Source organism: Emydura macquarii, unplaced genomic scaffold, assembly GCF_026122565.2.
Source record: "Emydura macquarii macquarii isolate MOO-44397 ecotype Brisbane River unplaced genomic scaffold, CSIRO-AGI_Emac_v2 contig_2768, whole genome shotgun sequence".
Classification (NCBI taxonomy): Eukaryota; Metazoa; Chordata; order Testudines; family Chelidae; genus Emydura; species Emydura macquarii.
In genome coordinates this window covers 5,159,855-5,181,302 of record NW_027132905.1, presented here as the reverse complement: position 1 = coordinate 5,181,302, position 21,448 = coordinate 5,159,855, and the positions used below count along the sequence as shown (strand labels likewise).

General features: G+C 39.7%; 1 protein-coding gene across 4 annotated transcripts in view; it reads left to right on the top strand.

Annotated features, from left to right (window-relative positions):
• The window catches only part of RUFY1 (RUN and FYVE domain containing 1), a 39,581-nt gene extending 23,528 nt beyond the window's left edge, over positions 1-16,053 (top strand). For all 4 annotated transcript variants that reach the window (XM_067566240.1, XM_067566239.1, XM_067566241.1 and 1 more), the window contains exons 7-18: positions 116-181; positions 2,983-3,052; positions 4,216-4,317; positions 4,808-4,924; positions 5,703-5,870; positions 9,220-9,317; positions 10,411-10,530; positions 12,445-12,574; positions 13,597-13,691; positions 14,037-14,085; positions 14,301-14,378; positions 15,127-16,053. In XM_067566240.1, the coding sequence (XP_067422341.1) occupies positions 116-181; positions 2,983-3,052; positions 4,216-4,317; positions 4,808-4,924; positions 5,703-5,870; positions 9,220-9,317; positions 10,411-10,530; positions 12,445-12,574; positions 13,597-13,691; positions 14,037-14,085; positions 14,301-14,378; positions 15,127-15,270 (1,237 nt within the window). In that variant the 3' untranslated portion in view covers positions 15,271-16,053. The remainder of the gene's footprint in view (positions 1-115; positions 182-2,982; positions 3,053-4,215; positions 4,318-4,807; positions 4,925-5,702; positions 5,871-9,219; positions 9,318-10,410; positions 10,531-12,444; positions 12,575-13,596; positions 13,692-14,036; positions 14,086-14,300; positions 14,379-15,126) is intronic.
• Positions 16,054-21,448: the final 5,395 nt, after the last annotated feature.

Genomic DNA, 21,448 nt, shown 5'->3' with positions numbered 1-21,448 from the left:
TAACCTGATGCCCCTCTTATTTAATCATATGGGAGAGGCATGGAGATGCCATGTCTAGTACAGACTAACACTTAATGAATAGACTTTTTTAAATTTCTTAATGTTTAAAAATTAGAGATGCAGGAATTACTGCTGTGCTTGACCAGAAGCATTATGTGGAAGAACTTAACCGTCATCTAAGGTAAGATTTGGCTTTGAATGCAAAAATATTCATTCTGTTTTTACTTTTCCACTGTGATTTTTTTTTTGTGCCTTTCCTGTAACTTTGTAGAATTTGCTCACAAATTCATATACTAAATGATGATTTTTTTTCACAATATGTGGATTTCCAAAGGAAACTAATTTTTCATCAGTTGCATAATCTTTTTTTCCCCCCCCACCCCGCCTCTTCTTCTTCTGCTTTGGATACTTAAACATAAGAGCAAGTCTCTTACAGCTTTGTAGTTAGCATTCACCAGTCTCAAAATAAAAGCAATATAAATTGGTGTAGGAGGCTCAAGAGAATCTTTCCTGGGAAAATAACTTTGTAGTATAACTTCAATCTGTTAGTTAAACAAAACAGTTTACAGTTTAGTACTATTGACTTATAATTTACATAATTTACAACTCCATATGGTGAGTTTATTAGCTTTAATATTTTCCTTCCTCTCTATTGTATAAAAAAAAAAAAATTATTCTACAGTTGATAGAATTTAGTGCAAATAGTAGTAATCTTTATTTATATTAAAATCAGAGCTTTTTATTGCAGAATGTCTTTACCTTCTTTAGCTTCCAATTCTGAGAACATGCTAGTGTTTTAGATCATAGCCTAACTCTTCTCCTAAGAAGGATGAAAAGGTAACGTTCAAAATATGAATACACACTTAATTCAAATACATGTTCCTCTTGGATTTTTAGGAAGTTTCAAATTACCGATTTGTCTCTTTAAGAAGAGGAACCTAAGTGTTGCCTAAAATTTTGTATTCAGAAAATATAACAACTTCTGTAAAAGTGAAGATTCAGAATTATATATCATATTCTATTTCCAAAGATATCATGGCACTCATTATAATCTTAGCAGTGATTTTAAATTAAAATGCATAGGAAGGATCTAAGACATTTTGTATCTGGTGTGTGAGTTCTTGGATGATATGTGTTTTATAAGGTTAACTAAGGGGGAAAAAAAAATTGGTGTGTTTATATTTTTTGCCATTTTACAGGCATATTTGCTTATCTTATTGTTAAAAACCTATAATCTGTCATTTGTTCAATGTCTACATATGTGTTTTTATTTATAACTTTATTTGAATGTTTAACACTTTTTTATTTTTCTTATTCTAACCTTGACAAAACACTAAAGGAATCTTTTAATAGTTTGTTTTGTAACTGTGCCTCTTGGTTTCAAATGTTTTTTTTCTAGCATGACTAGTTTACACTTGTTTAAACAAAACTTAAACATTCTTATCTTATGCCAGCCACACCTATACCAGTAATTAGTCTTTAATCTGCACCCTATGTTTATGTGCAACTTCAATGACTGAGCAAAAAAGCTTTTATGTCAGTCATTCCTAAAATGGAATTAATCTAAGTAATGGTGCAGAAGATAGTTAAAATACTGACTAAAAGACTTGACTCTTTCCTGAAAGATTTCACATAAACAGACGATACCGAACTTAAAGATCTGATTCAAATCTAAAATGACAACTGATTTTCTTTTACAAAAGATGTTCTAGATGTCAGAAATAAATGCTAGGATGAGTGAGAATACTTGTAGGAATGTGAACTGAGCTCCATGGCTAGACTGGAGAGGAAACCCAGTAGTTTCTCTGCATTTTAATTATAGCACTTTGCAGCTCTTCAAAATCAGCTGAGAAGTATTAAATTTTTCTGGCTATACCAAGGATTACAAACCAACCTTGGGATTCTATCAGCAGTAGAACTCTGACAAATAGCTCTGTTATCAGAGACTTACTTTGAGGCAAGGCAGTAGTCCTTGATCCAACTAAATCTATGGGAGAAAGCTGAATGTGGCTACTCATCATGTTTAAAGCTAGTCTGTTTTTTGAGTGCTTTGCTGGATTGGCTTCACAGAGGATAGCCCTAAATTCTTCTTCTGGGTACATAACCTCTATCACTGGGTCACCAGTTCTTTGGTTACCACTGGAGATCTCCTCCACCATAATTAAAAGTTAATTATTTGTTTTCTATTGCAACTTGAAGTTACCTTCTTTAGATAATGAGATTACTCTTATATCAATATTGGTCTAATCAGAGTGTGTACTTTTCCCCCTGGATGTTCCATTATCTGCTGATAACCTATGGATAAATTTGTAACTATAGACTCAGATCCTAAGTTACAAAGTACTGGTTTTATTTAGCTTCTTAATGGGGTTGATCTTGTATTACCAGATGATCTGGATTTTGACATAATATTGTATGTGGTGCTGAACTGGAAAAATACCAAAGTAAATAAAACAACTTACTAATGTAAGGTACGAGAGGCCTTCAATATTTAAAATAGCAGAAAAGACACTCTTTGACCTGGAAAATGTTAGGGTTTTGTAAGGCTTTTATGATTCTTTACAAACTCAGACCCAAATTCTGGACCCTTTTCCCAGCTCTAGATACATAAAGGAGCTGGAACCCAAGTAGATCTGCAGCAGAGCATTCAAGGCCACCATAAACTCCGAGCACACAGCTCAGAAGTGGGCCTGAGAAATGAATACAGTATGCTAATTGTAGGAGAGTATTGATTTTTCAAATGTATGTCTTTGCAAGTAGACCAAGATGATAAATTTTCTCTTCTCTCCCCCCCCTCCACTCCCCCTTATGAAAGAAGTAGTTGGCTCACCTAGGGGCTATATACTAGCTTGAACTTTTGCCTTTCCATCCCCTAGTTGCTGTTCATAGGAGACTGTTACAAAAATATAATTGTGAGGATTAATAAAAACTGAACATTTGGCACTCCTTTTATTTAAAGCCAAATGTAATCTTTTGCTGCAGTTGCACAGTTGGTGATCTACAGAGCAAGATAGACTGTTTAGAAAAGACTAATTCAAAACTCCAGGAAGAGGTTTGTGGCTAACTTTACCTTTTTAAAATACAAACGTGTTATACAGTTAACAGAGTTTAATTGTTACATCCCTAAAAAGGAAAGGGGAGTTTTGCTATTTATTTCAGTTGGGCCAGGATTTCACCCCAAATCTACAGTGAGTTCCATGCTTGTGAAATGTAGGGACTAATTGGACTGAGTTGATTCAGAGCACTGTGAAAGCTTTCCCACATACAATACCATGGTGATAAATGTGGTCTAAAAATCTAGAAAGCTTTGGTGGGTAGATGAGGTGTTGGCAGAAGACTCCTCGTTATACCAGTAATTTCAAGATATCTGCAGACTCTGATGTCCGATTAAGTGTTTTTATAGTTTTTTTTTCTAAACAAAACAAAACAAAAAATCAAACTAGCTCAATAATGAGGAGGCATTAAATACCTCATCCCACTTCCTCCTCAGAATATTTGCCTCTTTTATCATGTCAGCAGGACATCTCTCCCCAGAACATGCTCTCATTTCCCATCTGAAACAGAGAGGAAAGACTAAAGCAAAAAATGAAACAGTAGATGGGGGGGGGGGAGGGGAAGTTGTAAGGAGGAGTCACACTTCAGCTTTCAAGCAAAGAAACATTTGCAAATAAGAATAGGATGCCCATCCTATTTACTGTACTGCACCTATGCAGATTACTTTAAATTTTCTGGGTGTGATTTTACACTTCTAACTGCATTCTGCAAAGTCCAGCCTCTACCCGTGCTGGAGATGTCACTTAGTGACAACACTGTCATCCATTCAAAGCATGTTGAATCTAATCTGCAGTGTGCCTTACATTTCACTTGTGAGCATCCTAAGGACAGTTATGTTGACAAAACACATGATAGTCCCATCCTTGCACATCTCAAAACTATCTTTAATAAAACAATGCAACTCACCTATGATCTATACCAGAATTCAAACTGGTATTTCAAGGTGAGAGGCTAATGTGGTAACTCACCAGATTATCTAGTCCCATAATGATTATTTTAAAGATTAGCTGTGACTAGTATATTTTACTTAATACAGGATGTTTCCTAATACAGCTAAGAGTTATTTCTAACAATATTCTAAATGGTATGTTTAAAGCTCATCCAGATGCTACACCCTTGTCTGTGTTTAATCACTATAGTCTTACTCTTTTCTTTAACCAGCTTGCAGCAGCAACTGATCGGATTGGTTCACTTCAAGAAGAACAGCAACAGTTAAAACATCAAAATGAATTAATTCGTGAACGGAGTGAAAAGAGTGTGGAGGTTAGACATCAAATTCTAGAATATGGGAAATATTTAAGACAGGCCATCCTCTGATCAATTAGCTTCAGTATTATAAAACAATTTTAATTTGAGTGCTAACCTTGTTTGTACACACACACAGCATATTGGTATTGAACATGTTCCCTCTGTTTAAAATTTGCTTTTCACTTGATACACATTTTAAAAAGAAAGTTAGCACCATAGTGTACAATATAATGAAACCCTGTCTTCAGATTGTAGACTACAGATGTTTTTTTAAAAGGAATGAAGTATCCTCAAAAGCACTGTACACTTAAAAACCTCAGCATTAATATTTATTTTTGAGAATTCATTTTAATATTGACCATCTTATTAGATATAAGATCAATTCTGTGCAATGACAGGAAATAATTTTATATTAAAAGAATGAATAGAAATGCATTATTTTATATCCCATAACCCAAATTACATGCAAACTTCAAAAACAACTTTTTCCTAATGTTTCATGTAGGTAACAATACAGGATACAAAAATTGAACTGGATACCTATAAACAGTCACGTCAAGGTCTGGATGAAATGTACAGTGATGTCTGGAAGCAGTTGAAAGAGGAAAGAAGAATTAGGATGGTGAGGATACTTCACGGTGGAGGACAAATGGAAGACACTAGTTTTTCATGTTTGTTTAGTGCCATAACGTTATAAGCATGTAATACAGAAAATGCAGTAGTTGCTTGAATCCAGGCTCCATGCTGCACAGTGGATTTTCAAGCCTCTTTCTCACAGTAGCTCAAATAGGTGGACAGCAAGAGTCCATAAAGAAAACAAAACATAGGGCCTGTGGAAAGTTAAGAATGAAGTCCTCTTCTCTTGTTTGTTGTACCAATATAGCTGGTAGGTAAACTGTTACCATGAATACTATATTCTTAACAATTTTTTAAATTGTCAACGCAAAAAAGCAACTGTCTCTTTCTTCTCAGTCTTGCATTGTTGTGACTTATAACAGTCACCTCTCAGGTGGAGCATTCTCTCCGCAGTTATGGATTGGTGGATTAAGAGCCCTTTGCTTCATGTCAGACTCTGAGCTCCTTTAGCCAGTCCCTAACTGACAAGAAATACTCAGAATGGAGAAGATTGACTTAAACACTCAGTTCTACCTTCTGGAGCAGGACTTCAAATAAAATAAAGAAGCAGAATGCTGAGAGAGCTAGTATATGCTGTGTGCTGCTTTCCTTCTTACCATTCTTACTAACTTACTCACTGTGATTTCTATGTCTCTCTACATATAGCTCAACATTATTCCTTGGACATAATATACAGACAAGTTTTATGTAGGTTTAGCACTTTAGACATTTCTTTTATGTGATGCCTGCCCTGCAAAGCAATAACTAGGACATCTCCTTCTAAGGAACTAGAAAAAGAATTGGAGCTGCAGATCGGAATGAAAATAGAAATGGAAATTGCCATGAAACTTCTAGAAAAAGATACTCATGAAAAACAAGACACTTTGGTTGCTCTTCGCCAACAGCTGGAAGAAGTTAAAGCTATTAATTTGCAGATGTTTCACAAATCCCAGGTAAATATATCAAATTTGTAGATGGAGAGAACCAAAATGTTGTCTTGTTATTTGGTAATCATACACATGATCTTTGTTGCAAACTCGTGTGTGTGTGTGTGTGGGGGGGGTGTTCAATAATCTTCTGAGAAGTCCTCTGACACCTGTCTTTAACCTTTCCTTCCACAGCTTTCTCTTACCAGATGTCATGCCTCTCTATTGTAGGTTGACTAGGTTTTGTTGTAAATTATTATATAAATTCCCTTGAAACTGCTTTTGGAATACCATTTGTACCCTCAAGGGAGTGCACTGAAAAAATCAATTTCTTGTACAGGTGGAGAATAGGGTCCCAGGAGTCCTGCCTATTGGACTAGCCACTCGACTACTTAGATGTTAGTCTTTGAAAATTTATCCCTTGGAGCAGATGGGGCCATAAGATCAAACTGGTGATGGGTGTTACTTGCATTCTGCAGGGTGGAAAAATAGAATCTCCTAGTTTCTGTTCCCTACTTTCTCACTGACTTGCTGTGTGATACTAGATAAGTCATTTACTTCCTGTTTCCTCAAAATGGATATAATCGTAATCTCCTGCAGGAGTATTATAAAGATTCCTTGATGTCTGTAAAGCAATTGAAGATACTAGAATGAAATGTTCTATAGAAGTGTAAATTAGCCAACAAAAACTTGCAGGTGCAAATGAGTATTTTCACACAGTCTAACGTTAAGTAAGCTCTAGTTACACTAGTGAAGTACTTTTTAGTTTGTTCACTTGTTCATTTCATTCTTAATTGTGCCTATATTTTCACCATCTCTTCATATACTTTGACTATCAGTATTACATATGCATCTTCCTGTTCCGGTCTGATATTTGCCCTTGCTTGCCCTGACTATCTCAGTTTCTACATGTGCATCTTCACTTCCTTTTTCTTTAAGCGCCATCACTGATCTCTTAAATTTATCTTCCATGTTCATCCAACCTGATTACTTCCTTTCCTCTGAGTGTTTATTTCTAAAAAGAGAAGCTTTGGATTGTGTTGAATTTTGACTTAAAAGACCAGCCCACCTGCTCCCATGTATCTTCTGTTGAAATACCACAGTCCAAGTAATAGCCCATGGGTTTTCTCATCCTGCCCAAGTAGCCCTTTAAAAACTGTGTTGCTTGCGTTTTTTCACTTCTCCCTTAACACAGATTTGAGATATGGTGTGTGGCTGCTGGCTCTCAAAGGGGAAATGGGGGTGTTCCTCTTTCGCTTTTTAACTTCTTCAGTGCTAGTCCAACTGGTGCTAGTGATATAATTAAAATCAAACACTGACTCAAGATACTTGAATAAGTCCTTTCCTTTTCTTAGCTTCTTTTTTAAAAAAGGTGGGCCAACAGTAGATATGTAGCCCCTTACCCTCCTTATCTCCTACTATGTCCCTTTAACTACTGTCATCTTCCTTTCCTCCCCACCATATAATATTCCAAATCCTCCATGGTTATTTCCTCTGCCTTCAGTTAACTGATCTTATGAACCCCAAGTATGCCAACTCCCTGACCTTTTTGTCATTACTCCCTCTCTAGTGCATCCAAAGAGAGAACACCATTTAGTACATCTTGCCCTTTTCAGTTTTCATCTGACAGCATCACATTTTTCAAAATATCATTGATTTTCTTTCTCAAGCACTAAACTTTGGTTCTTCTTCGAGTGATATCCCTATGGATGCGCCACTTGGGGTGCAGCAGCGCTCCCTGTACCTGGGATCAGAGATCTTCATCATCAGTGCCCGTTAGAGTGCACATGGGCACCTCCCCTCTCACGCTGTGCACGGGACGTATATATAGTGCTGTGCAGTCCGACCGCCCCCAGTTCCTTCTCTGCTGCCTTTGTTCTGGAATGGAAACTGCAGCAGAGCCCCCTTCTATTCCCACAGTAGATAGTGCCTTACCTGATACCTTAGTGTAATTAGTTTATTTTGTTGTCTTCTCCTTTTGTCTATCAAAAAAAAATTTTTTTAATTTGTCTCTATATTTACAGTTATTTCATAGCTTAAGTTTCTGTTTTTCCCCCATTTCTCACCCTTCCCTACAGGGAAACCTTTTCCTTCACCCTTATGCCTGGCTTCCCCCAGGTTTAAGAGGCAAGTTTCTTGTGGGGCTGACTTCCTGGTAACGGACGGACATCTGCAGTGTATCCACTATTTCGTGGAGGGACATGTCCCACAAAAGTGTTACCACTGCTTCGGCCTGATACCTAGGGCCAGAAAGGACTAGGACATTAGACTGAAACTTCTCCTCATGGAGAAAGGTGCTATGACCGGTATCAGACCTGGGCCCCAACTCTTCCCCAGAGACGCCCTCATGCTCTGCCAGGTTGTCAGCCGAATCTCACTCTCCATGTCCCCTCAAGAGAAAATCATCCCTTGCTTGTTCGGATGACAAGAAACGGGCTTCCTCCTCACATTCTGGCAAGGTCTGTTGCTTCAGCGTCATCTGACGGGAGACTTAACTCCAGGGCTCATCTGAGTACCTCTGGTACTGGCTCAAAGAAATGGTCTAAAGACTCTAACGGGGCAGATTTACAGCCCAGTGCACCGTTTCCCAGTTCTGGGAACCGAGACAAGCCGCCTTCAAGAGCTATGGTACTGGGACCATTTCTGGCACCGAGTGAGACCTTGACACCGTCAAAATAGTTGGCACCGGCCAAGTCAATGCCTTCGGGCAAATCCTCTGCACCAGCTGAACCGTCGGCACTGGCCAAGCCTCCAATGCCCCGTACCAACAGGTTGGGGTCATACACCCTTTCCACGGCACCATGTCTCACACAAGCACGAATGATGCTTCTTCCCCCTCCACAAGACTTCAAATGCCTGGCAGACCTGTTGGTCTTTGACGCTTCTGACTCTCCACTTCTGTGACATGACCTCTCCCCACTTCCACCCTCCTCCCCGAAAATAGTGGGAGTAGAAACCCTTTCCCATGTTCTATGGCTCCCAGTTGCAGAAGGTGTTCTATTTCTCCCCTTAGAATGGACTTATGAGAGGGGTCCCTGAAGAGGGATGGGGAAGCGGAGTGATGGGGCAGGATAGGTAGGAAAGGGATGGAGTATCCTTCCCTGATCATCTCTAAGAGCCACTTGTCTGAAATGATGAGTCTCCAAGATGGGAAGAATGGAGCTAGGCGGTTGCCAAACTGATGGAATGTCGAAGATGGTAGTAATGACTGGAAAAGGAGGAGGCTTCTCAGCACCTCGACCACGCCTTCAAAATTGTTGCTTTGATGATGCAGCATGAGAGAGATTCCTGAGGACTGGACTGTATGTTTAGTAGGGGGTCTTTGATGTTGGTGCTGGCTGTCATAAATTATTCTTTATCTAATTTCTCCCTACAGAATTCAGAAAGCTCACTACAACAGAAAAAAGAAACAATATCTTCTTTTGAAGGAAAAACAAATCAGATGATGTCTACTATGAAACAAATGGAAGAGAGGTAATATTTACAAACTCTCAAAAATGCAATGCTGGAAAAAGAATATTGGATGAATTTCCATTATTGGTACATATGATAGAAGCCTTGGTAGTGACTGCATAGTTAAGACAGTGTTGAGCTTTTCATCTAAAACAGGACTAAGATCCCTCCATTGCACACTTCAGTCTCCACATTTACCACAGTTAATGTTCATGTGATCCATGCATTTTCTATTCTATTCTATTGCAAAAAATACTTGATTACTCTTCTAGACAACACTTTTAAAATCACACTGCCTTGAAATCTGGCCCTCCGTGTATTATTTGTTTTTTATCTTCATGCACGTCCATATGACCACCATATCCTGGAAATAGAAATATAAACCTTGATCAGTTACTCTTCTTATTTGATGTAACCATACGTTAAGAGAAGTTGACAGGTCTGTCACTGTCCACAGCATGCTCCTCTTCTCATAGGCTTCCTCCCTAGCTCTAGTCATTACAACGAAGCTGAGACAGTCTGTGACAAGGGCCACAATGGAGGCAGCAATGGATAATGAGACTATTCTGATGGACCTGAGCAGGGAGGCAGGATGGTAGGGAAACTAGATGATAAGGACAAGTGTGATTGGGTGTTCTCTGTGGTTCCCCAACACAGATCCACTTCTCCCCACCTTGCAAAGCACGGATTGCTAAATTTTGCCTCTCCACTTCCTTCCCACCCGCCCCCAAACCCGGCACAGCCTCCAGCCACCCACACCATGCCTTCATCTCCTGCACAGGTTCAGGCTCTCCCTCCAAGCTCCCCTTTGTGCACATTTCCGCCCCTCCTCCGGCCCTCCCCGGCTACACATGGATCTGGCCAACATCACAGCACACTGCACATATAATTATATTCTGAGTTAAGGCATACATCCTGTATGGCTGAGTTATGGCTTGCACAGAAATTTTTGCTTTTTTTAAATGTTCTATTTCTGTGCATTCAAGTTCTCAGTTGTACCAATATAGAAAAATAGATGCAATAGAAATTTTTAAAAGAAAGTATTCTGTGTATTTCAGTAATATTTTTGTGTATTGATTATAATAAATGCATTGCATGCTTTATTTTGCTTTAGATTACGGCATGCAGAACAGGCTAGGCAAGTAGCAGAAGAAAAAAATAACAAGATGAAGCTAGAGTTGGGTGGCAGAATTGAGACTCTGCAGCAACAAATCTCCAAGCTGGACAATCAATGGTACTTTTTTTTTTTTTTTTTTTAAATTGTGTAATACTTAATATAAAGAAAAAAGTAGAAAGGTGTTTTTTTTTTTAAGATTTGTGTTTCTCCTCTGCTGGTGCTAAAGAGTGATAGATAACGAGCTCTTTCTGGATGGTAAATTATTTGCAATCTTTAACTTTATGTACATACACAGGTAAGATGGTGAATGAATGCTTTATTAATAGATGAATTAAACTTGCATGCTTTGCCTTTTAATAATAAAAGGTTATGAATGATTAACTTATTTAGCATCTGGGAATGTGCTAGGTCCTCTGCAGACATAAAATTAGACAAGCGCCTGACCCAAAAGGCTTACAGTCTTAATGGACAACATTCAGACAAAAGAATGGGAAAGGATACGTGACACTTTTGAGTGTCCAGGCTGGTTCAACAAATATTCATATTATAATGCACTTAATGGAGGTTTCTGTGATAGTGAGAACTTCGGGTGTTTGAGCATAAGGGCTCAGTGTCCCAACAAATGCTATTTGCTAAATAAACTATCAAGTCTGCAAGGAAAGTTGGATCAAATTTTGGATCAAATCATAGGCTTTTCACATACCTTTCGTTCTTAGAAGTCTCTTCATTTTTCTAATCTGTCTGCCTTGACAGACTGAGCACTTACTTGAGTGATCATAAGTCAGAAAATGTTTTCTGAAATGTATTAGCATAACTTCTTTTTTTTTAAAAGATGTATGATAGCAATAGTAAAAGTACCTTCTTCATCTATTTGGACCGAGACCACTAGTTTAAACAGTATCCAAAGGTTTACCAGTCATCTCAAGCTGCTCTAATTTATGCCAGTGAATACCAGCTTCCGTGGAGACCTCCACGCACCCCAGCATTCTATACCAGATGAGTTTCCTTGCATAAGGGAATTCTCACCTGCCACTTCAAAGCAGCTTTAAGTCCCTTTTGTGCTGCTGGAGTGGCACAAATGGGATTTAGGAGGGAGTGAAGATATGGCTCCACGTCTTCAGAATTGCAGTAAACCACCTGACATCCATCCTTCACTAGGATTGAAGATTTTGTTTCTAATCGTCAACATTCTATCCCTGAATGAGCCCTAAGAATGGGTTATTAGAGGGATACTAATCTAGCAATACACTTCTTCTTAATTCTGATCTCCAGCTGGATGGCAAGTGGTTTCTGAGGGGAGATTTATTCCCTGCTGTAAGGGTGCCTTTAGTCCTCCATAATCATAATAATTGTTTGAGTTTTTGTTTGTTTGTAAGTTGGAAGATTTATGGGACACTATCATGCTCCTCCCCAGAACTCATCCCCTTCTCAAACCTGCTCTGATTCACTTTTAGTGTCAGTGCTCAAAGAAACAACCTTTTACTGCATTAAAAGGGTCTGGAATTTAATACCAAACGCATACACCACTGTGCTGCTGATGTTTATCTAAGAAGTCTTTCTAGGATGTCACTGGTGGGGTTATACTCTCAATTGTAATAGTTTGTGTGTTCAATTATTATTTATACATAAGCAGTCAAATACACACATAACTGAATAAAAACTTTGCAACCCCTCCATTCAGTGCTTAATTTGTACCAAGGCTGAGCCCCAACACCTCTAGGCTAAGCAGTTCATAGCCCTGGCCCCCCTAGGCTTGTCAGTTATTAAATAAAAAAAATTCCTGAGCTCCAGCACCTCTTTGATTACAAATTAAGCACTGCCTCCAACCCATTGTCTTGGCTCCCCCTTCTTGCTGTGACCAAAGGAAAAGATGGTTTAACGTAATTTTTAGACTCTGCACTTCCAAGACATGTCTCTTCCCCTTGCAATGTTTCCAGTTTTGCCCTTGGTTGGACAACTGCCCCTGTCTTTCTTTTCCCTAAAACTCTCTATGAAAACAGCCTTTGTTAGAACCAAAGTTATTTTTAACAGCTCAATTCTGGAGAAGGATTTAAAGTTTGAAAAAGAACAGAGACAATCTTTGCAACGAGAGCTACATCAGGAGAAGGATACTACTAGTCTGCTAAAAACAGAACTGCAACAAATGGAAGGGTTGAAAAAGGTAAGTGCTTTGGGAGCATGAGTGATTAGCATGTAAAGTCAACAGAAGCTATGCAAGTATTTCCAACCTTCATTTCAGTAGTTAGGTTTTTTTTCCCCTACAGACTTCCCCCCCCCTTTACCCTCTTGTGAAAGTGGTTACAGGGAAAGGGCCAACAATTCAACCAACTTTGTGCAAGAAAATGCAAAGGGGAGGAGCTTGGGAACACTTACAAAACAGCATATTACAAAGGAAAGGTGAATAGATATTATAACCCAAGGTTTCAGTGGCGAATGTTTAAAACTTAACTAAAATGAGTAGACTAATTCTACAGATTTTCAAATCCGCTATGCTTCTTAAAAATCACTTTCTAAAAATCATCATTCTTGAAATTAAAATGACTCTTACACTTGTGGTAACCCACTCCCCGTATGTGCATTTGGCATTTGTTGTATTTATTTTAAGTGCTGGAGGAACAAAGTATACATTACATAGATTGTAAGCCCCTTGGGGCAGAGTCAGTCTCTTTGTTCTGTGTTTGTACAGTGTCTGGCACAATGGGATCCGGTTATATAACTGGCTCTTCGGCAGTATAAATAATAAGAGGTGTGTACACTGCATATTGACTGAATAATACTTGCACCCTTGGTCAATTGGTTGATTTTTGCCACATATGCTAGCTATACTCAGAGATTGCAGAGGCCTGAAAAAAATCTCTTCACCTCCCTTATATAAAAATTTGTCCATAATTATCTGCAATGCATAAATTGGGTACCATTTAGATGTGAACTGATTATTAACATAAACACAGTAAAAGCAAGATCCTAAATTCCAAGAATAGGTTTCTAGCTCTGCAGAGAAGTTAATACATCATAATTTCCCCAGTATTGCATTGATTGTCTAGGACCCAGATTACATAAGGTCAAGTTAAAAAAATAAGTAAATAAAACTGCAAAATAAAAAAAACCCTCTAATTCTTCACACTGGGGTGAAGATGCTCAGCATTCATGTTCTTGTTCAGAGTATTTAGTATTTAATTATAGGAGCTGCGAAAATTGCACGATGAGAAGCAGCAGTTAGAGAAGATCTGTGAAGAACAGGAACAAGCTCTACAAGAAATGGGACTGCATCTCAGCCAGTAAGTTCCAGTAACTTAAGAACTAAATGAGGTTGGATTTTCAAACTAATTCATAACATTGCAGCAGTTAAAAACCAGCCAGTTACATAAATCGGAAGTGTGAATATAAGGAAACAGTAGATGAGTATGGAGAAAGTATATGCAAAAGTTTGGGTTTGATCCTGCAGTTGGTGCATGTGTGTCCATCCATTCACGTCAGTGGTACTCTTTGCACAAGTAAGGGTTGTGGTATTGGGATGTTATTTCCCTTCCCTTAGTTCCAGCTAAACTCTGCTGCATTTTTTCTATAAATAGTCTTCATCTCATGTTAAAATGAGAATTAATTTCTTAATTTATCTTTTCCAGATCCAAACTGAAGATGGAAGATATTAAAGAAGTAAATAAAGCACTAAAGGTAATGTATAATTTACATTTTCATAAAATGTACAGATTTCATCTTAAGTGCCCTCATACATGCAACTCCCTCAAAATTGAGTGAAATGTTTTTTGATATGATTCTGGGAAATTCCAAGTGTTGCAACCCAAATCACCTTCAACTTCAAATCCTTTTGCCAAGTAATTCCTAACTGAATGGATCTTTCTTGCATCTGTGATTGGTTTTTGTTTTAGGGTCATACCTGGCTAAAAGATGATGAAGCAACCCACTGTAAACAATGTGAGAAGGAGTTCTCCATATCAAGAAGAAAGGTAGCGGTGTTCAGTGGATAACTATGAAGAATTCCCCCCCCCCCTTTTTTTTTTTTTAAAGAGCAATAAATGAAAGAATGGTAACTTGCTGGCATGTGATCTCCCTTTTAATGCATCACAGTGGATTTTGCTAGTGCCAGAAGTATTTTATAGTCTCTATTCCAGATCTTGTCACACATCACTAGGCAGAGAAAACTGACTTGACTTTAAGTAACACTATTCCTTTAGCATGAGAGGAGAGGGGAGAACAAGTTCTTTAAAAATGTTAGAAAGCTGATTGTTTCTGAAAACTGTGATTTAGATTGAACCTGAGCTTTGAGTGCTCTCTCCACGAGGATGTTGCTTGATAGTAGGAATGTGTAGCTTTGTGGTAGTGCTTTGCATTGCCCTTGAGAAACTTGGGTCCAATTCCCATCGTGGTTTCCCTTTTCTAAGCAGCAATAGCTAGAAGTGCTAAAAGGCAGTTTTTAGTCTCCTGAAAGAATAAATCTCAAGATGCACAATGACCCCCTTCTGTCTAACCAGCTGTGACGACAGTCTCCAAACTGAATTCTGTACAGTCCTCCTTATATGGAAGGGAGTGGGTCCTGATGTGGGGAGGGGGCAGGCTCAGAAGCAGGAAACAGTGGATGGTGCCAACAGGCACATGGAGCTGATTGCAATTTCCTAACAGCCTGCTGTAGTTAAAGGTTAAACTTTACAGTTTTGTGCTTTCTCAACCCTAATTCTGTTTCAAACTATCTTGCAGCATCACTGTAGAAACTGTGGTGACATCTTTTGCAACACTTGTTCCAGCAATGAACTTGCACTGCCATCCTACCCTAAACCTGTGCGTGTTTGTGATACGTGTCACACTTTACTGCTTCAGAGATGTTCATCTAATGCCTCCTAATGCTTCATTGGTTTCAAGAGGACCATTCTACGCTTGGAGAAGGAGCCATGATTTTTTTTTTTTTTTTTAAACTCTGATTTCCAGTACCCCCTGTGCAGAAGAAAATAACTCTTTAGTCTTCAACACTTTCCAGTCTAGAACAGGTCAAGTAAATGCATATAATTTAAAAGATACAATGGTATTTATATGAATTATGAAAGCTAATGTTTTGCTAATATAATATTTCATAATGAAATCAAGTAGGAGAAAACAAAAATAATAGAAAAGGTCATATAATTTAAAATGTCCTCAACATGCTGAAAATTTGAGGTCCAAACTCACATTTTTCTGAATTTTATAAAAAGCTATTTTCTTTGTATTTGAAACTTTGTACTTGACATTTGTACATCTGACTGATTTCTTTAAAAAAATTACTGGGTTTTTTTCTGCACACTGTAACCTCATGGTTCTACTGTAATTATTCACTTTTAATATACTCCAGATTATATTATGCTGTTTTGTACAGTTTTGTATGTGGTCAAAGTAAGTCTAACATGGAAAAACTGTCAACCTTCTACAGTTTGTGTCTATGAAAAAAGCTTTAGAATGAAAGTGTATAAATTAATGTGCCTTCACGATATACTTCAAAGTAAAAATAGCAGATAGACTATATTTGTTTCTTAAGCACTTATGAATACAATAGTGATTATGCAATAAAGTCTTTGTTAAACTATGAAAATAAGATATTTAGTCTTAACACTGTTCCATTTTTTCCTGAAAATAAATAGCAATGAGTAAAATCAAGCATGTAATCTTTGGAAGATGTTTTTCATATCACAAATCAAAATGCTGCTCCTAGTTTGTAGACAATATAAAGCAAGAAATTACTTTTAAAGTAACTCAGTGTGGTGGAACTGAAGTACAGTGAGTATAAAAAACAATGCAAACCAAGAGCAAAGAAGCAAGAAAACGTATACGTAGAAAAAACATCCTGACATTCTGGGAAAAACAGTGTCTCCGTTCATAGAAACTTGAAACACCCTCCACAAAATGCAATTACTATTTTGTATCGTTTCAGTTTCTTCACTTTTTCATTTTGTGTGGTGTCTCATTATACCATCGCCTCCATAAACTTACCAAGCTCAGTCTTGAAGCGAGTTAGGTTTTTTGCCCCCACTGTTCCCCTTGGAAGGCTATTCCAGAACTTCACTCCTCTGATGGTTAGAAACGTGCATCTAATTAGCCAGTTTATATCAATGTGTTTTTGTGTCCATGTTGGTACTTAACTTAAATAACTCCTTTCCTTCCCTGGCATTTATCCCTCTGATATATTTATAGAGAGCAATCGTATCCCCTCAGCCTTCTTTTTGTTACGCTAAACAAGCCAGGCTCTTTAAGTCTCCTCTCATAAGGTAGGTTTTCTATTCCTTGGATCATCCTGGTAGCCCTTCTCTGCACCTGTTCCAGTTTCAGTTCATCTCTTAAAGATGGGAGCCAGAATTGCACACAGTATTCCAGATGAGGTAATTGCTTTATGGGTAACTGATAAACCAATCACTGTTTTGAATTTGGGTGCATAAAGGACATGTCTTGTGGGGATGGGTAGAAAAGAGAATGTAATGGGTGATGCCTGTTTTATACCAGTTTCACTGCCTTTAGCAGTTTACTCACTAACAACGTTCTCAGAGCTACTTTGAAGCTGTGTCTATAAATACACACACTTTTACTTTTCCAGTACAAAATAAGTTCAAAGCTGAAAAATAGCATCTGCTTAAGAGTAATGTTGCTTCAATAGGATGGACTGCTAGAATTGATAAAATAGACAGTGGGTCTCAACCAGGAGTACATATACCCCTAGGGATATATCAACATCTAGATATTTGCCTAGTTTTACAACAGGCTATGTAAAAAGTACTAGTGATGGTAGTACAATCTAAAATTTCATATAAACACTGACTTTATAGTGCTCTATACAATGAAATGAAAGTACAATATTTATATTCCTATTTATTTTATAATTAAATGGTAAATATAAGCAATGTTGCAGTAATAGTGTGCTGTGACACTTGTATTTTTGTGTGGTTTCGTAAGCAAGTAATTTTTAAGTGAGGTAAAACTTGGGGTACGAGAGACAAATCAGACTCCTGAAAGGGGTACAATAATCTGGAAAGGTTGGGAGCCACTGCTTTAGATGAGGAAGGTGGTTTGTCTACCGCCTTTGAAAAATACTTTGAGATTGACTAATAAGAGCTATAGCTGCTGTTGCTAGGACTTTTTTTTTTTTTTTTTAATAATGGAGCCCAAGTCAAGGTAATTTCTGTCCTTATGGATTTTGAGATCCTCCAGCCAGGAAAGTGATGCTCCTGCAAAGTAGGGAGCTACTGCCAGCGAACCTGAGGGTGGTGGAGGATGCTTCAAAGCTCTTTTTGAGAGTAGCCTCCAGCTTTCTGTGACTGGCCTCAACCTTTGTTGTCTCACCCCTGAGCAATTTGGTTCTTGAGTGTTGTTAGAGGCTGAGGTCACTCTTGTTAAGATGCTTGCCCTTTTCAGGCTTGTTCCATCCCTAATCACTTCCTTAAAGGAGGAGTGAGGGGTATTGCTGCCTCATGGAGGATTTTGAGGGGAGAAGGGTTGAGAACCAGATGCTCACCTTCCTCAGTAGTGGAGAAAGAATCAGATGACTTCAAAATCCTCCCCCTCCAGGTCCCATTACCCATGGAAAGGAAAAACTTGTCAGACACAGCCCTCCTGCTTGGCTTGGGAGGGATGGGGGCTGATTAAAAGCCTGGCTTGTTTCTCCAGGGCACTCAGGATCCACTTTAACACTTAAAGGAATGACTAGTAGCCCCCACAAGTCCTTTCCTCTTTCTTCTGCATGGTCCCCTAGGACTTTCCTCCTGAGTGAAGTGGTGCTTGCTTTTGGGGCATCTCATTGCTCTGCAGCAGAATTCCTGGTCCATTTTTGACTCCCAGCCCTGGGATCTAATGGACCTTGGGACAGGAAGTTAGAGGCAGGCAGGACATAACTTGCTGTCTGGTGAGCTGGGTGGGAAGCTGGCTAACACAAAGTACCATTTACATTTGTTCCAGTGCTTGCTTGACTGCTCTGCCATGCCTGTATGGGGCAGAAGAGACAACAGGGAGCTGCTGCAGTAGATGGTCAGGGAGGGTTAAACCCCCAAGGGGTTAACCAATCAAGGGAGGAGGAGGAATGCTGAGGCAGGACCATCCTCCCTGCTGCCCAAAAATTGAGCAGGAGGATGCTAAGGGAAGCAGCAAAAGAAACCCGTTGTCTACTGCTGCAGAGGCAGCGAATATGGCAGCAAGCCATGGCAAAGACTAGACTGTGCGATGCCAAAACACTGAGCCCCCCCCATGAACTGCAGAGAGCAGAGCAGTTCAGACCTGAAGGAGACCTGGGCTGCAAAAAGGCTGTATCTTAGAGATGTCTGAGTGAAAGAACCAAATTATGGGCCTCAGTGACATGCAGGATGGTGTCTACAGTGATTGAGAAAAAGGGCTTTGGAGGGGGGAAGAGGATTAAGCAGCTGTTTTAGCCATGTTAAGCTTGAGCTGTTAGACAGCCCAAGACATTAGTTCAGACAGAAGGTAACAACTGGAGTAGAGAGAGCTCTGAGTTGTTAGCATAGAGATGGCAGCTGAATATGTTCCACCCAGAGATAAAGGTTGAAAGGGTGAAGAGAAGGAAAACAAGGACAGAGCCCTATGAAATGCCCCCAGGAAGTTACAGAGGGGAGGATCTTCTGAAGAAAATTGATGGAGAACCAGGAGAGAACAGTTACAGAAACCAAAGGAAGACAAGATTTCAAGAAGAGGCGCTGTGGTCAACTGTCAGAGGTGACTGGCAGATCAGGGAGAATAAGGATGGAGTACTGGTTCTGTGCTTTGGGTAGGAAGTGGTCATTAGATGTGGGCAAAATCAATTTTGATTGAGAACAAGGGATGGAAGCTGAACTGGAGAGGGTTTAAAATAGAATGGAGAGACACTGGCTTGATTGTAGACAATGCATTCAATGAGCTTAGAGATGAAAGGAGATGGGGGGTGGTAATTTGAAAGGCAAGTGGGGTCAAAGGTATTGTGTGGGGGGGTTACATGTACTGTGAGAAGAGGGGATGAGAGTGGGCATAAGGGCAAGCAGGAAATGGGTTGGGAGGGGGCCACTCAGCCAAGCAGAAGTCACAGAAATGTTTACATGTAGGATAGAGCGGAAAGACATTTGAGAGAAAGCCTTGGGTCACGTATTTTGTCATTCACTTGAAAAAATCATTGAGAAATGCAGGGTTTAAGGAGTGAGTGAAAAGTGGCAAAAAGATGGCTGGGATTTCAGGCTTGGGATTCAGTGGACAAAGTTAAGATGAAAGAATGGAGAGAAACGTAATGGAGGAAGGCAAAGTATCTGGCAAAAAATCCCATCCTATACTGCAGGATGACAGCAGCCCCAGAGGAAGTGAACATGGAGTGAGCAAGTCAGCAGGGCTGACAGGAGTGAAAGATGAAGTCAGCCATATCAATGAAAGGAAGGGAGAGGACTGAGAACAGACCAATTAATGATGGATTAGAAATTATGGGATGATGGAAGGGGTCATGGGTGATGCTGAATGACCATAGATCAAAGCTTGCTGAAGGCAAACTGAGTGACTGATCCTCTTGGTGAGTGGGAGGGTTGAAGACAGGTGAGAAAATGTGCAGCATTCAGTCATGTAAGGAGTTGAAAGCGAAGATGACACAGAGGTGGGTGGATGGTAGCTGAAAACAGGCTGGTGGGGACAAGAGTTGACTGCAGTGCTGCTCAAACGGGAGTTGAAAGCAGCAGGAAAGGAGCCCAGCATTCCTCCTATGGTTTTCTCTAGACGGGGTAGCAGGAGGATAGATGTCTCACGGCTTTGCCTGCACTATTAGGCAGGTGTGCTTCCCAGCTCATGTCAATAAGAAGGATGCTCGCTCTCACACTAGTGTGCTAAGAACTGTAGCCATGGTGGGACAGGCGAACTACAAATCCACCTGAACCCCGGCAGCAGCACTTGACAGTCAGCCTGTGCCACCCCAGCTCTATCACTACCACCCCATCTCCCTGCATAGAGCCACTATCACATAAAGGGATCCAGCTCTTAGCACCAGGAATTGGAGAGATGAAAAGTTTTTGTTTTTTTTTAAAGCAGGTATTTGAACCAGCAGAAGGGAGGAATGGTCAGATGGGTGGAAGGTGGTCCAGCCATCAGGTGAGATGTGGATCTAGAACCTAGCTGTGCTAGTAGGAGAATGGGGAAGTAACAGGTAGTTGGGGAATTAGTGGGGTGAAGATAACCAGGAAGGAGAGAGCCTGTAGTGGGTGCAAGAGGGAAAGACTGAGGGTATGATGCAGGAGACAGTGGTAGATGGGTCAGGTTACAAAACCAAGCCATCCCACCTAAGGTCTAAAGACTACTGGATCTGCCTCTTAGAGGAAGAGCCCCCCAATTACATTCCCTGTTGGTGATATGCCAATTCTTGCCCTGATGAGTTTCATGTATGTGTTGTTCAGAATGTTTACACATCATGCAAGCTTGAGGTTGGTCAGAGAACAAGCTGGGGGGAGGTGATGCAGCTGACTCACTGCTTGGAGGGGAGGACGGCCATAGCAAATGAGTTTCCTGTAAGTTATGCCACAGTTCAATAGGAAGCTGAGAGTTCCTTGGGCCACAACAGTAAGGTCTGACATCAGCCCCTAATGTTTCAAGCAGCTAGAATACTTTCCACTTAGCAGGTGGTTTTTGCTCAACCAAGATGCAGACCTCTCTAAGTGCACCACCAGTCCAGAAGAGCCAGTTTCTAGACTACCTTCTGAGGCAGGCAGAGGACACTGAAGGATGGGATTTAGTTATGAAGCTCCTGCTGTCACTGAATGTGAAGTGAGATGCTGTACCATTATAAAGGCCCTCTACTACCTGCATTGTCCCAGCTCTAGTGGTGCTAGGGGTAAGTGAATTGGAATCTACACCACCACACAAACTAGCTTTGTAGGAGAGCTCACTTAAAGGGCTAGAACCCTTCCTTGAGGGTTAGTTTACACTGAGCAATCAGGTCAATATAAACAATGGTTAAAGTACTGTTAAATTACTTTGTGCATCTGTATCGGGTGCACCTTTTTCAAAATGTAAACTAGAACACTTATCCCATATAAACATCTGTGACAGTTAA